This window comes from Lactuca virosa, chromosome 3 (assembly GCF_052849685.1).
Source record: "Lactuca virosa cultivar CGN04683 chromosome 3, Lactuca_virosa_CGN04683_v6, whole genome shotgun sequence".
NCBI lineage: Eukaryota > Viridiplantae > Streptophyta > Magnoliopsida > Asterales > Asteraceae > Lactuca > Lactuca virosa.
Window position 1 is genome coordinate 341,228,642 of NC_136428.1, and position 17,999 is coordinate 341,246,640.

General features: G+C 38.3%; 1 protein-coding gene across 1 annotated transcript; it reads right to left on the reverse strand.

The window, feature by feature from the left end:
* Positions 1–16,959: 16,959 nt before the first annotated feature.
* LOC145164825 (uncharacterized) lies at positions 16,960–17,514 on the reverse strand. The gene has a single exon (XM_079083495.1). It carries the CDS (start codon positions 17,512–17,514, stop codon positions 16,960–16,962), a length of 555 nt encoding a protein of 184 aa, XP_078939621.1.
* Between the last annotated feature and the right edge of the window lie 485 nt (positions 17,515–17,999).

Below are 17,999 nucleotides of genomic sequence, written 5' to 3' on the forward strand. Positions count from 1 at the left end.
TTTCTAAAAAAAAATTAATACATATTTATTTATTTTAATAATTAAAAAATAAAAAAGCTCTCTCTCTCTCTCTCTCTCTCATAAGCACTTAACCCAAAACACTCCACCCATCTTCTTCTTCATGTTCATTAACCTACATCTAAGATCGATGAAGAACTATGAATCATATCTCCCCCACCATACCTATGTCCCCTCTAAATCGCATCTTCCCCCTCATTTTTTTCTTTCTCTGATGAGACCATCTTCTGCCTCTGGCCAAGCCTTCACCAGCGACGACATCAACTTCATCCTCTTCAATCCCCACTGCATCTCCTCTACCCTGCACCTTCACCATTTGAACTACATCTTCTTGCTCCTCCCTCTCCACCAGCTACCTACGTCATCAAATATACCCATTATGACCTAATTGATTTGACAATTAATATGTGTGAAATTAAGAACGAGATGGGGGTGCCCGTTTTTCTCAAGATCGATGTGCGTTCCCTTTTTCTCAAGGTCGATCCAACCATTTTCTCTTTCATTTTTCCCTCCAACCACACGAAAAAAATCAATATCAACCCCTTCCATTTCAATCGGCTTGCAGGTGTTCGTGTGTGTGTTTTTTTCTCTCTAGTCGGCCCAATAAATCAATAAGAATCAAGATAGATCTATTTGTTTTGAATTTGTAGGTCCGATTTAAGAGAAAAAAAGAAAAATGAATAACGAGATAGGGGATGGAACACGTGTTGGTTGTTTAGTGCTTCTTTCACGCAGGTATCAATAATCGTGGATGGAATGGAGAAATAATTGTTGTATTGAGGCTGTTGTGAAGATGATGGTTAGTTTAGGGATGTTGGTGGTCGGAATGGATCCTTGGTGGGGTTGTGTCTTTTATCCTCCAAAGGAACAAATTGAAGATGATTGTTAGATCATTCATCCCAGGTTCATCAGTTATGTGTTATTTAGTTTTAAGTGTGTTTGTATGTGGTTTGATTTGCATAAGGAAGATGTAATGAAAAAGACGATCAGAGAGAGAGAGAGTGTGTGTGTGTGTGTGTGTGAGTGAGAAAGAGCGAGAGAGAGAGCGAGAGAGAGAGCGAGAGAGAGAGAGAGAGAGACCTCTTTTGTCCTTTAGAAGTGAAAAGACAAATATACCCTCATGTGGGAGTCACATGAGGGGGGTTAATAGCAACAACTTAACAGAAGTTAAGTCGGGGGACCAATTCTACGTACAAACTAGGCCAAAAGGACCATGAATCCAAAAAAGTCAAGGTTTGGACTGAAACCCCAAAAAATGCATACCACATGGACCATTTTTGCAATTTAGTCTTAAATAAATTGGTTTCAAATTCATGGAAGCTATTTTTTTAAAAAGAAATCAAGCTTCAAGAAAACAAATTTCTGGAATCAGGGTATGTTATCAGTAAGGAGACTTCTCTTTTAATATCTATAAGTATTTTCTTAATAAGAACACCAGTCATGCTGATAATATCATCAATCGATATAATGAATGGATCAAAAAGGATAATTATCTTATTTGTCTCCCTGATGAATGTCATCATATATGTTCCTTAAAAGAGGGTCAGTGAGTACAAACTGCATGTTCTAAGAACGTCAGGATCAGGAGCATATATGGTACTTAGACAGTGGGTGTTCAATGTCACACCCCTAGCCAGCGGCGGAAACAGCGGGATGGGGTAAGACAGATTGGTATCAGAGCTACAGGTTATAGTGAACTAGTAGGTCCATAGAAACTACGACTATAACCTAGGGTGTATACTCTAAATTAGTTAAACCTAATAAAAGTATTATTATTAATTACCGTTCGGATAGAGTACTTACGGGAGAGGTGACTAGTTTTAAATGTCGTTTGGGTTGCTGCATTTCAGAACGACTATATGCTAAAATGGTCCTGACCTCCGAGACTTCTCATCTGGTCGATCCTTACTTGATACTCTTGAAGTACAAAACATAGAATTAATAAAATACCCTTAATCAAACACTAATCAGATAAAGAGTTATACAAACTCTTATCAATATACCTAAATATCATAAAGATCATCCATTCAAATCACAACTTAAGATTTTAGGTGAAAAACGAATCCTAGGGTTAGTACAAGTATTGCGGTCGTACTACAACCAGACCTAGAATACACAACTAAGTTTTATTATGGTCCGATCGACGCACACCTAAACCTGGAGGCCATAGTTGATAACCTAAACTCTTAAGGATTTATGGATCGATGCCTTATTACGATTAGTTAAGAAATTAGGTCGAGTTCTGCAGCTTGAGGATCTTTGGATTAGTAGTCTAGGTCGGCTTCCTGAAGACAAGAGTCTTAAGATCAAGACCTATTACAATAGGATTTAGCACATAGTTTGGAATGGTACACCTTGAGGATATCCGGATTAGGGACAGGTATCAGACATGCCCATATAGAGAATCACAAGAGATACAGTACTATCTACTATATACTTATTATAGGAAATTATATGTATTATATGATTCTCATACTATCTCTCATAAAAAACTTCCTATTTGATGTCTTATGCAGGATATCAGAGCAATATGTAGAATATATGGGCTTGAGTGTCGTATCCTTACCCAGAAGAGGACCAGGTGGTACCACACACGCCAGAGATAGAAAGCGACTACGATCCAACAAAGACCTTACCCCTACCCCAGTATCAGTTGATGAGCCATTTGAAGATGAGGAAGAACCCATCGAGGAGGAGGAGTAGCATGACGAGAAGTTCGGTGGAGTACCCGCATATAGTTCACCTTACCCGAATTCATCTTTCCATGATGACCATGCAGAGACTTAGGAGGAGCACACTGATGAGTCGGGGTCATCCCTATAGATTGTTGCTCCACTAACTCCATCCTCTAGCCGATCCTTCAGTAGTCATGCTTCGGGAGCCAGGACTATAACCACCCCCAGAAAGTTTGTTCCTATTCCATCTTGTAAGAGAGCAACTTCGCTGCCATCATCATCTAGGTCATCAAAGAAACCTTACCCCACCTACAAATGGACTCCACAAGTAGATGAATGGATCCGAGATGAGAGCATTGGGTTTTACGAGGTTGGAGAGTCCTCCCAGGCACCTATACGCGATTCTATTCCAGAGGATCCCATGGATAGGGCGATCTCAGTGTTAGTTCCACGAGTAGCATGACACGGGCATCATATACATCAGGTAGAGGAGGATCGTGATTAAATGAGGAGGGAGATCAGGTTACTAGATGGTAGAGTTAGAGATTTGGAGTAGGGGAGGGATCTAGATGAGATGAGGATCCTCCACGCATAAAATCATCTGGAGGAGACCTATTCTCTGGTACATAGTCAACAAATGGAGATCGAGGGTTTAGAGCAGCGTGTGAGAGAGTCAGAGTTGAGATTGATGGTGTCAGAAATCGGTGCGGTTACTATGGAGATAATAAACAATTTCCTACAACACCCCTGGCAGATACAAAAACCATGGGCATTAATGTAGTAAATGCTATGGCTTAGAGCGAGCTGAAGTAGCTCATGATTGAAGAATGATGTCCACATGAAGAAATACAGAAGTTGGAGCAGGAGTTATGGAATCTAATGATGAAGGAAGCTGACATTGTTGCTTTTACAAACCATTTCAATGACCTTTCCACCTTATTTCCTGGGATGGTCACCCCGTAATATAAGAAGATAGAAAGGTACATCTGAGGTTTGCCCCAATCCATTCAAGGTTTATTCATTGCCTCAAAGCCAACCACCTATGACAACACTAAGAGACTATCCTTCAGCTTGATGAATCAAGAGATTCACCGCGGTACAATGGTCCAGAAGGTTGATCTCCCAAAGGTGGTGAATAGGAAGAGGAAGTTTGGAAAGGAATCCAAAGTACGGGCTAGGCAACCAACAGAAAAGAAGCCGGAAGCGATTCAAGCATTTGCGGTTACGACAACCTCAGCATGGACTACCACTACAGGTAGTTCATGATGCAACTAGTGTGGGTACCAGCATGCCGGAGCTTGTTGGATCTGTACCAACTGCGGCAAGAAAGGTCATCTTGCCAATAGATGTAGAACCCCACTAAATCGAGGAACCGAAGCAGCAGAAGGTCAAGCATGCTATTAGTGCAATGAAGTTGGACACCTCAAGAAGTATTGTCCAAAATTGAAAGTAAACGGAGGTAACACTAGGAGTAGATAGTTTGTGATAGGAGCCAGAGAAGCTATCCAAGATCCGACGGTAGTTACGGGTACGTTTCTAATCAATGACTTATATGCAGATGTACTTTACGATACCGGCGCCGATAGAAGCTATATTAATCCCGACTTTATGAAGTTATAAAACCATCCATCTAGTAAACTTAAGGAAGCCTATTGAGTAGAAATGGCTAACGGTCAAGTCGGTAATACCCAAGAAATACTTAAGAATTATACATTAACGTTAGATAATCATAACTTTCTCGTCAACCTTATGCCTATGGTCATTGGAAGTTTTGATGCCATCATCGGTATGGATTGGTTATCCCCTAACCACGTCGAAGTCTTATGCTTTGAAAAAGCATTACGTCTACACCTATTGGATGAAGAGCCCTTAGTCGTTTATGGTGATAAACCCAGTAGAAATTTTAGGATCATCTCATGCATGAAGGCCAGAAAATACTTGCAGAAAAATTATTACGCCTTCCTATATCATATTTTCGGTAGGAAAGACAATAATAAGAAAAAGATCAAGGAAGTGGCTTAGGTTTGCGATTACCCTGATGTATTCCGTGAAGATCTACCAGGTCTGCCACCAGCTCAACAAGTAGAGTTTCAGATCGATCTAATTCCAAGAGTTGCCCCGGTAACAAAGTATCCTTATAGATTGGCACCATTGGAGATGCAAGAACTCTCCAGCCAACTACATGAACTTTTTGACAAGGGTTTTATCAGACTAAGATTCTCGCCTTAGAGAGCACCCGTTCTATTTATCAAGAAGAACGATGGATCTTTCCGAATGTGCATCGACTATATAGAGCTAAATACGTTGACCATTAAGGATCGATATCTACTTCCCCGAATAGAAGATCTCTTCGATCAACTGCAATGATCCAACTACTTCTCTAAGATCGACCTAAGATCTGGATATCATCAACTCCGAGTAATGGAAGAGGACATTCCAAAGACTGCTTTCAGAACACGATACAACCATTATGAGTTATTGGTCATGTCTTTTGGACTGACCTATGCCCCAACTGTTTTTATGGATCTCATGAATCGAGTGTGCAAGCCCTACTTGGACAAATTCGTGATAGTATTCATTGACGATATTCTGATCTACTCACGAACCAAGGAAGAGCATGGGCAAAATCTTCGAGTGATCCTAGAGCTTTTAAGGAAAAAAAAGTTGTAAGCAAAATTCTCTAAGTGTGAATTTTGGATAAGAGAAGTGCACTTCCTTGGGCACGTGGTAAGCAGCGAAGGTATTCATGTCGACACTTCCAAGATTGATGCTATAAAGAATTGGGAAGTGCCAGGACACCAACCAAGGTTCGTCAATTTTTAGGACTGGATGGCTATTACTGGAGATTCATAGAGAATTTCTCTCGTGTATTCCAACCCCTCACAACATTGACCCAAAAGGAAATAAAATTTGTTTGGGGAGACCAACAAGAAGCAACCTTCCAAAAGCTGAAGGAAATGTTATGCAGTGCACCGGTACTATCACTTCCAGAAGATACTGATCATTTAGTAGTGTATTGTGATGCTTCACATCAGGGATTAGGATTTGTATTGATGCAAAGGGAGAAGGTCATAGCATATGCCTCACAACAACTCAAGGTGTATGAGAACAACTACACCACCCATGACTTAGAGTTAGGAGAGGTAGTTTTTGCCTTGAAGATTTGGCATCATTATCTTTACGGAAAAAAAGTGTATAATCTACATGGATCATAATAGTCTACAACACATCTTCGATCAAGAAGAGCTCAACATGAGGTAAAAGAGATGGTTAGAGTTGCTGAATAAATATGATTGTGAGATTCGTTATCATCTAGGTAAGGATAATGTTGTAGCCAACGCCTTGAGCCGTAAAGAACGAGTTAAACCTCGTAGAGTCAAAGCACTTACGATGGCTATCCAGTCTAGCCTAATCTCGCATATTATAAGTGCTCAGCTTGAGGCTTTAACGAAAGAAAACTTTAAGGAAGAAGGCCTTAGGGGAATGGAAAAGTAACTAGAGATTAAGGATGATGGAACAAGATACTTCATGAACCGAATATGGGTTTGGAAATTTAGAGAGGTCAAGGGACTAGTTTTAAATGAGGCCCATAAGACTATATATTCCATCCATCCTAGAGCCGACAAGATGTACCTAGACTTAAAAACTCTTTATTGGTGGCCAAAGATGAAGGTTGAGATTGCAACTATGTGAGTAAATGCATATCGTGTTCCAAGGTCATGGCAGAACATCAACGACCCTCGGGATTGTTGTAACAACCAGAGATACCCGAGTGAGAGTGGGAGCAGATCATAATGGACTTTGTGGCCAAATTGCCCACGACTACTACTAGTTATAACACTATATGGGTAGTTGTCGATAGATTAACCAAGTCTAAACACTTTATACAAATAAAAGAGACTGATAAGATGGAAAAGCTGACCAAGACATACCTTAGAGAGATTGTCAGATTGCATGGGGTACCATTATGCATTATCTCTGACAGAGATAGCAGATTTACCTCCCGAGTTTGGCAAAGTTTGCAAAAATGCCTTGGTACTCTCCTGGATATGAGTACAACCTACCATCCTTAGACCGATGTCCAACGTGAAAGGACCATCCGAACGTTGGAAGATATGCTCAAAGCATGTGTGATAGATTTTGGCAATGCATGGTATACTCACCTTCCTCTGGTTGTGTTCTCATATAATAATAGCTATCACACGAGCATTAAAGAAGCACCATTCGAGGCTCTATACGGCCAAAAATGTCGATCTCCTATTTGTTGGGTAGAAGTTGGCGATACCCAACTAGTCAAGAAATTCATAGGGAATACCCTACGAACAGGCTCAGAGATTATTCACGAGATGATGGAAAAGATAGTGCAAATTCGAGAGCGTATGAAGGCAGCACGTGACTGTCAGAAGAGTTACGCAAATATAAAACGCAAACCCCTAGAGTTCCAAGTCGGAGATAGGGTGATGATCAAGGTATATCCTTGGAAAGGAGTTATAAGATTCGAAAAGTAGGGAAAGCTAAATCCGAGGTACATAGGACCATTTGAAATCCTTAATAGGATAGGTCCAGTTACCTATCGACTTAGATTACCTCAAGAGCTTAATAACATGCATGATGTCTTCCACGTGTCTAATCTTAAAAAAGTGTCTTTATGACAATACACTTGTCATTCCGATCGACAAAATTCAGATTAACCCTGAACTAAACTTCGTTGAGGAGCCATTCGAAATCATGGACAGAGAGGTCAAACGACTCAAGAAGATTCATATTCCCATAGTCAAGGTGCTATGGAACTCTAAGCGAGGATCAGAGTACATATGGGAATGAGAGGGCCAAATGAAGAGCAAGTACCCTCACTTGTTCGAAGGAAGCCCGATGATAAGATAAAATTTCAGGACGAAATTTCCTAAACGTGGGGATGATGTGAATTATGAGCATTTGATTTGGCATGCGAAATTAAAGAACACACAAAGAGCATAGTGATTTGGGTGTTTAAGAGATGCATTCGATTATGAAAGGTGTTACAAAAAAGTATAAGCTAGATCTAGACAAATAAATAGCTCACACTAACATTCTCAATGTTACATCTCTCAAGCACACCTCTATAAGTGGTATGAACCCACCTTATATAGAGGTGTTTACGTCTCTCTCTCTCTCTCTCTATATCTATCTATCTCTCATGTCACAAGGCTACTTTACCACATGCAAGTGGGTCTACAAAAGTCAAACCATTTACAAAGTCATACATGGATAACTTTGTACCCAACATGCTCCCCCTCAAAGTTAGGAATGGATGACCCGCTTCAAATATTCCAAACTTGAGCAACTTCACGAACCGAGCCTCAAACGTGACACATGTAGAGATGAACATCAAATCTTCAATTCTTCCATGACTTTTCAATTTGGGTTCTAGAATGTGAGACCATACAAACCAAGCATCAACGGATAATTAGAAGTATCCAAATATCCAAAAAAATTACCTAAAAGTTGAGCATTTATGCACACTCCAAAAATCTTCAATAAGTCAAAACCCATCATGAACCGAAACCACTTCCGAATCTCCAATCAAATCATTTCATAAACTTCAAATACTCGAGGTCACCTCGGTCTTCAAGTCCGCATAATATAAAAAATTCCACTTTCGAATTTCCATATCTAAATCTCTCCCTCTTTTTATAACCGAAAAATGATTATAAAACCAAAAAGGGAATGAGAAAGCGCTCAATTCGGAAATTTTCTATCCAAAACTCCCCCTTAACACATGGCATAAACATTTTGCTTCAATCTGGAAAATCCAAAAAATCTTCAATTTTTAGCTTCGTTCACGGACCGCCTTTGACAAAATTTCACAAATTTGGGTAGAAATTGTCAATTTCAAAATTCTGCAGTAACTTGGTACGCCCAAACCAGCCAAAAATGCAAAACTCTCCCCTATTTGCGAAAGTGGGTAGAAAGTGCTAATTCGCAATAACTGCAGGGGCTGAACATGAAACTTCTGCATAATTCTTCAAAATGTCGAAATTATACCCCAATGTCGAATATGGGTATAAACTGCAAATTTCGACTAAAGTGCAGGGACTCATTGCGAAAATTCTGCTTCTTTTCTTCCAAACTGTCGAAAATCAGTCCTAATTTTGAAATGGGTTTAAACTGCCACGTCTTCGAAACTTTAAGGACCAATTTCGAAACATTCCATTTTTTTCTTCAATTCATTACCCAATTAGTGAATCAAGTGACGAAGGTTTCCTGTCTCCTTCCCAACTCGTTATCAAACTTTCAAAAGTGAGCCATAAAAATCTTCGTTAGTCGATACCCGATTCTCACAACCAAACTTTCGAAACTTTTTAACCCAATTTATCAAACCCTTCGAAATTAAGATACCGCCTCTTAGTCTCGACTCCAAAATCTTCGAAAGTATGTACTCAAGCAATAGCCAAAATATCCCAGTCAACATTTATGACTTCCCTTTTACAACTTGTCATCGACCATCTGTTCACTGTGAAACCTTCGAAATCAAGACGCCAAAATCGAATTTCCAATCAACCCGTATTCGCTTTCAGTTTTCAATTCTTGATTCCAAACCATCCTATTTTGAAGCATCAAGTGTTAACTCCAATACACCATCTGTTCGTTCCGATACATTCAAAATCGTCGATCTTAATTCGAACTTCGCTTTTATAAGTCATTGACCCGTCGACTGCAAATCAACAATCAACATCGATCCTTGACATCGATCCTTTTGAAATCTTTGACACCAAGATAACGAACAATCCAACACTGTACGTTTTCAACCATTCGACCTTTAACCAATTTGAACTTAACATCATATTGACACCTTCCGTTCCTATTCGTCATCAATCGTCGACATTAACCAAATCATCGACAATACAATAATCATTCGCACATCAACCAAAGATATCGATTTCAACATACCCTTCGACACCACTCGAGTAATCAAAATCAGTCATCGATTTCCAACTCAACTCAAAAGTGTCGAACTTCATAATCTTCTTCATCAAGAACACAACACATTCAAGTTCGAAATTAAACTCAAATCAGACTAGATTTCGACTCTTTCAACCTTAAAACAACTTGTATAAACCAATTTCTTCTACCAATTCATCGATTCACCTCATAAAAATCGAGTTTGACTTTTATGCTGGATTTCACTTTACGAAATCAAAGACTAGTAAACACGAAATTGAAGATTCCTTCACCAAATTCCAGATCAAAACGTGTTCAAACAACTGTTCTAAACCTCCTTCAAGTGTTATTGACCAAAATAATCAAGATCAAAGAACCAATTTTCGATTTCTTAACAACAACTTAATTATAATCGATTTTGTGATTGAACAAATTATATAAAATCGATTCATAAGTTGATATTAACTGCACTTCTAATCGATTAGTAAAAAATCTTGAAACGAAATCAGAACTCAAGGATTCGCAGATCAATACGAGACGCAAGAAGACTTGAAATGTACAACTCGTTTAAGCGTATGACAAAAACCGATGATCAACGAACAATATGACTTGAACCGATTTAATCAAATTGTTAGGCTCAGTTCTTGATTTATGGGCTCAAAAGATATGAACAGTATCCTAATGAAATTGGGCCATATACTTGAATCGAAAAACTGGATAAAATTTTGGGCTAAAAATTTCATGAATAGTAACGAATCAAAGATTGGGCTCAAAGTTGAATATGAACATTAATAAACTCAAGATTTTGATTTGTTTTTGGGTCAAATTTTGATTCAAATGAACGATTGCAAATTAAGAATCAAATGTAACAAACGAAATGATATTGGATTGGATTTGATCAATGAAATTTTTTATTGGATCATAACAAGTGGGTTTTTCAAAAAATATTTGATCCAATGAGTCAAAGTGATCAAAATTTCAAGAACGCAAGCACGAATCAAAGAGATTTAGAGAGTCATCGATAGACTCACCATAAACATTCCAATTGTTATGATTGTTGCCAAATCGAGAACTGTTTCTTCAAAAATTACTTCAATCTTCGAAGACCCGCTCTGATACCAATTGATGTGAATTATGAGCATTTGATTTGGCATGCGGATTAAAGAACACACAAAGAACATGGTGATTTGGGTGTTTAAGATATGTGTTCGATTATGAAAGGTGTTATAAAAAAGTATAAGCTAGATCTAGACAAATAAATAGCTCACACTAACACTCTCAATGTTACATCTCTCAAGCACACCTCTATAAGTGGTATGAACCCACCTTATATGGAGGTGTTTACATCTCTCTCTCTCTCTCTCTCTCTCTCTCTCTCTCTCTATCTTGTCACAAGGCTACTTTACCACATGCAAGTGGGTCTACAAAAGTCAAACCATTTACAAAGTCATACATGGATAACTTTGTACCCAACAGGGGAGAATGTGGCAACCGAGAAGATTTTGTCATTGACCACCGTTAGGAGAGAGTAGGAAAATAAATGTGATAACTTAATATTGTAATAATTTATGGAGGAGAATAGAAATTCAGGCATCCCCATGAACACATATGACGTGGATCCGACTCAACCACCTATTTCAGAATCTATTCCGATTTTTGAACCTAATGTTGATCTATCTAAATGTGGTACAAAATTTGCTTTTCTGGATGAGCAAGATATTGAGCTTACTGGATGTTATGAGGATTTCATGCCTCCTCCTTCGACTTCTTTTATTTTTGATGATGAGAGTGAAGACAATGTTGATCCTTCTACTCCGATGACTCATGGGGAGTATAGAGTTTTGAATAAGAAGCTTAACCATTTGTTTCGTCATGCTGACACTTTTTCTACCACTAATTTTGAGAACTCTGTGACTTCTCATCAATCTATTATGCAAGCTTTAACTTCTGCGAATGAAAAGACATATGAAGACCAATAGAAGTTAGTTGAAGAGTCTCTTGTCAAAGTTGATCATATTGTGAACCAAGTTGATTCTGCCCTTTGGAAGTGAAGACTCTTGCTATAAAAGTTGATGAATTATTAATGAACTTTGAAGAAAAGTCTGATAAACAAGTGGATGATGTTACAAAAATGATTGAAGGTTTTCATGATTCTCTTCTTCAGGGAAAGGAAAGTCTATATTCTCTTCGTTTTGGGTTGCAAAAAGACAATGCAAATCTTCATACTGATATTTCAAATTCTATTATTTCTCTTCAAAACAATCTTCAAGGTGAAAACAAGTTTATGGATGTTATTGCTAATGGGTTTTCTAGGTTATAAAAATTTTACATGTGGCGGAAAAACACTTAAACCATTAAGTTCACATGTAACCTAGAAAGGATCTATGTTTTCTCTATTGATAGCAACTAAATATGAATATCAAGAAACCCTAGGAGAGAGGCTATGAAATCGAAATTCATACAAAATTAGGGTTACATACCATTTGATTATTATTGTAAATAATCAAAGTAAAATCCTTCTTCTAGAATTTGGAAAGCTAGCACCAAAGGAATGGATGCCTCTAATGGCTTATACTCAAAACCCCAGTAGCAAGAAGACTTGAGGAGAGAGGAGGATTGAGAAAATTTCAGCTCTAGGAAGGCTTGAAGGATTGGACGAAATAATGAGAGCCAGGGAGGTGTTTGTATAGCTGAAGGAAACTTGTGGTCAAAGGTAGGGTTTCAGAATAAGGCCTAGATTAATTAATATAATAATCAAGTTGTCTTATCTCCTCATCCTAAGCCTCATGAACGAAATTTCTAGGCTATTCCTAGCAAAATTTCTTTCACCCCCATCCCATGGGATTCTAGATTTTTCCTGCTTCAACTTTCAATAAATAACCAAACAGCCCCTGCACTTTTAATTAATTCAGTTAGTCCCAAAATTAATTCCAGTTAATTTCTGATTAATTCCAAATTAATTACTATTATTTCTTATTAATATATTAATCATATAATATATTAATAAAATATTTATTCCAATTTATTAATCATATAATAAATTAACAATTCAGCCTCTCACTCCAAAAAGTCATTCTATCTAAATACTAGTTTTGAGGGCAACCCAAAAATGACTTTGCTTCTAATTCAAGAATATAACAATTTAGTTATTAGCTTAGGCAGCTTAATCCAACATTCTCCCACTTGGATAAGTCTGTAACTACAATTTCAAGTATAGACCTTGAAATAAACAACAAAGAGTGCTTTCGAAAGCTACTGTCAAACTCTGATTCAATTCAGCTATTGGCCTTAAGATAAGTGATCAACTATCCCTTCATTCTTCAAGATATGGTATGGACACGAGACATGGATCATAATCAATCTCAGTGTCCAAAATTATATTTCCCGATTTGTAAAGACTTGATTGGACTTTAAATTGAACACATCAGTTAGTCATGGTTGGGCCCAACACTATATAGTCAACATCAAATCATCGAGGGGCCCAATGATATCGCTTTTCCTGTTAAGGCAAAAGGAACGAATTACCTTGACTATATATTCATACAAGTCACACATCAAATCACACATGGAATAACCCTTTATAACACCCAGTTACACGGTGTGTTTGAGTAAACCAATGCACAACTTATCTGTAAACTATGAACTATGTATCTCTGTTTAAGAATAGAAGTTATTATCGTCTTAGAATTACTCGTGATAAGATCCATGAAGTAATCTCTAAGCGTGGGTTTATCTAATTCTTAAAATCCCTATTTTCAAAGTACTCATGAATATTATAGCAATTCAAATTCCAATCTCTTAACCTCAATCGATAATCTACAATCAATTCATGACAATCTTAATTCACTACTTACTTCCAGAAGTATGAACGACTGTGAAAGTTTGAATAATTCAAATTACTCAGGAAGTGTAAACATGCAAAAAGAAACACAAGAATAAATAATTGAATAAGGCAGTACGATACCCATAAATAATTCTCTATTATTCATTCACCAAATCAATTACATTTATTTTGTTACAAGTTTCAAACATATCACCTAACTACTAAAACTAATATCGTTTCTTAGGCCTATGCTCCTAGCATGCTGGTAGTGTTTGACTCTGCTCATAGCCTTTGTGATAGGATCTGCAACATTATCTTCTGATGATACTCTCTTCACCAAAAGGTGTCCTTGTTCTACCCGATGTCGAATGTAATGGTACTTTCTTTCGATATGATTGGATCTACCATGATCCTTTGGTTCTTTTGTCAAAGCAACCGCGCCTTCATTATCACAGAACAGTTCAATGGGTTCCTGAATAGTTGGAAAGACTCTGAGATCTCCGATAAAGTTCTTCAGCCAAGCCGCTTCCTTCGATGATTCACTAGCTGCAATGTACTCAAACTCACACGTGGAATCAGCCACTGTGTCTTGCTTGGAACTTTTTCAAGTAACCACTCCTCCATTCATTAAGAATACCCATCCAGAATGCGAATAAAAGTTGTTCCGGTCTTCTTGAAAGTTGGCATCACTGTAACCACTCACTCTTAATGTATCACTACCGCCAAGATCTAGGAATATATCTTTCGTTCTTCGCAGATACTTAAGAATATTCTTCACCGTAATCCAATGGGCTCTGCCAGGATTTCCCTGAAATCGGCTAACCATGCTCAAATCATAAGACACATCAGGGCGAGTACATGTCATTGTATACATGATCAATCCTACAGCCGAACCATATGGGAGTCGACTCATGTCAGCTATCTCTTCATCAGTACTTGGACTTTGAGTCTTACTCAACTTGATGGTACTCTGAATGGGCAATTCCCCTTTTTTTTGAATTCTCTATACTGAAACGCTTCAGTATTTTATCCAAATATGTACTCTGGTTGAGACCAATAAGATGATTCTTTCAATCCCAATGAATCCTTATTCCTAGAATATAGGATGCTTCCCCTAGATCCTTCATAGCGAAACAATTCCAAAGGAAAGACTTAACTTCTTGCAAGGTTGGAATGTCGTTTTCCTATAAGGAGTATGTCATCAACATACAAGACTAGGAAAGTCAATATACTCCCACTAGCTTTGACATATACACAGGACTCATCTTCACTTCTAGATAACCCAAACTCTTTGACTTTCTCATGGAAGCAAAGATTCTAACTGTGAGATGCTTGTTTCAAGCCATAAATGGATTTCTCAAGCTTACACGCCCTACCATGAAACTTGGCATGCATAAAACCATCTGGATGAATCATGTAGACGTCCTCAGATAGCTTCCCATTAAGAAAGGTGGTTTTAACATCCATCTGCCAAATTTCATAATCATGAAATGAAACTATAGCAAGCATGATCCTGATAGACTTTATCTTAGCTACTGGTGAAAAGGTCTCATCAAAGTCAATCCCTCGGGTTTGAGTAAATCCCTTTGCAACCAGCCTAGCTTTATAGGTGTGTACCTTCCCATCCATGTCATTCTTCTTTTTTAAGATCCATTTGCACCTGACTGCCGTTCGACCAGGCACATGATTAACCAAATTCCATTCTTGGTTATCATACATGGACTGAATCTCACTGTCCATTGCCTCCTTCCATTTAGCAGCCTCAGGGCCTGCCATTGCTTTCTTGTAGTTAGAAGGTTCATCCAAATTTACCAGTATACTATCACTAACAAACATATCACCATCTACAGTAATATGGAAACTATAGAACTCAGGTGGCATACTAACCCTACCAGAACGACGAAGGGGTAATGAGTTGCAATCTGGCTCAACTGGAACCTCTTCCTCATGTTGAGTGATAGTTTTGTCTAAGGTTCCTTGACAGGATGACTCTTAAATTTCTTCAAGATCAATATCACTCCTACCGTCCTCTTTGAATATGAGCTCTCTCTCTCGTGTAAGAGTCCTCTTTCAGCTACAAAGACCATGTTCTCTATAGGTCTGTAGAACAAGTATCCAAAGGACTTCTATGGGTAACCAATGAAATAACACTTCTCGGCTCTAGGGTCAAGTTTTTCATGCGTCTCTCTTCTTACGAGTGCTTCACAACAACAAACCTTGATATGTGCGAGCGAGGGAGCTTTCCCTGTCCACATCTCATGAGGTGTTTTGACAACCTTCTTTTCTGGAACAAGATTCACGATATGGGTGGCTGTCTCTAAGGCATATCCCCAAAAACGAACAGGAAGAGAAGCTCGACTCATCATGGAACGAACCATATCTAGCAAGGATCGATTACGCCTCTCAGCCACACTATTAAGTTGTGGTGTTCTGGGAGGAGTCGATTGTGAAACAATTCCACATTCCTTAATATAGTCATGGAACTCGATACTAAGATACTCACCACCTCTATCAGATCTGAGCATCTTTATCTTCCTTCCTAATTGATTCTCGACCTCGTGGTTAAACTCTTTGAACTTTTCAAAGGTTTCCGATTTTTATTTTATTAAGTAGATATAACCATATCTGCTATAAGTATCCGTAAATGTCATGTTGTATCAATTAGCATCTCTTGTGGTAGATCTGAATAGGCAACACACATCCGTATGGATTAGGTCTAACAATCCTTCACCTCTTTCACATGTTCTAGTGAAAGGTTATTTTCTCATTTTCCCCAAGAGACAAGATTCTCACTCATCATCTGTCCTAAGATCAAATGATTCCAACACTCCATCCTTTTGGAGTTGGGCGATGCATTTCTTGTTTATGTGTCCGAGACGACAATGCCACAAACATGCTTTGTCCACACCATTGGACGAATCAATATGAAACACACTATTTCCTAGGTTATCAACACAAGTCACAGTTTCATACACACCATTACAAGGTAAAGCTTCAAAAATAAAAACACCATTATGATAAGCACAGATAGAACCAAATTCATTATCAATTGAATATCTAAAACCTTGCTTAAATAGTGCATGAAATGAAATAATGTTCCGCGTCATATATGATGAATAACAAAAATTAATCAAATTAATCCTAACACCACTACTAAGAATAAGCCCATATGTTCGAATCTTGGTAACAGGTGAAGATCGCCTATTCCCCATGATCAGATTGAGCTTCCCATGCTCCACCTCCTCACTTTTTCTTAGTCCCTACAAATTAGAACAAATATGGAAACTACATCCTGTGTCAAGGACCAAAGAATGAGAAAGTTGTATGTTATTAACTTGAATAGTGTAAATACCTGAAGAGGACGCCTTGATCATGCCATCTTTCAAGTCTTGCAGGTACTTGGGGTAGCTTCTTCTCCAATGTCCCTTTTCACCACAATGGAAGCAAGTGGCCTCCTTTGGATCACTGACCGCGGGGACATCAAATTTAGGCTTCAACTTTGACCCACTACTAGACCCTCCATCATGGGCCTCCCTTTCCTGCCGGATTGGGAAGGAGCCTTCCTTTTTTCCCTTTTCCGGATCCAATGGCCAGGACAAGAGCATTTGTTGTAGTAGAGGCATGACTTTTCTTCATCCCCAATTTAGCAGTTTGAAACAAATTATGAAGCTCAGTCAATGTCATCTCCGTATTGTTAAAATGATAGGTCAGAGTGAACTGATCATTACTAGGAAGTAATGAGTTAAGGGCCATATCAATGGCCAACTCATAATCAAACGAAACATTAAGCTTAGGTATTTTCTCCACGTACCTTTGCATCTTTTGTACGTGAGGGAAAACAGGTTCTCCATCTTTGAGCTTGCACGACATGAAAGCTTTGACTACTTCGAATCGCTCTTGTCTCGTCTTCTTGTGGAACTTTCCAGCAAGGTCCAAAGCAATATCATATGGCCAGTAGTCCTCATAGAACTTGGCCAGCTCAGGTGCCATAGTAGCCACCATGATGCAAGTGACCTTTGTGGCATCATCAGAATGTTTGTCGAAGGAGGCAATATCCTCACGAGTAGATGGATTCATCGATCTTGACAAGAGGCTTTTCGAGGACATATTCCTTGCCCTCATAATGAAGAGTAATCTTCAAGTTCTGCATCCAATCCATGTAGTTGGGACCGGTGAGCTTCTCTTTCGACAAAATCGAGAGTAAAGAGAAGTTTGAGTTGGAGGAGCCGACTTGAGTAGCAACAAGTTCAACATTTCCAGACATCTATATAAAGAGACATAGTTTTTAGTTAGTGATATAAAACCTTAATATTTTAACCCAAAATAAATATTCAAGTCTAGGATCCAAAATACAATTCACAGCCAAGAAGAGGGATGGCATAATCTAATTGTGAATTTATCAAGGTAGGTAATACAAATTTACCAATTTCAATCTAGCATGAAACACATAAATCGATTGAGATTCATTGAATCTTATCAATGTCATGTTTAATATCACATTATGCTCTTCAAATTTGTGACTAGGATACCGAGTGTTGGGTACAAAGTTATACATGTATGAC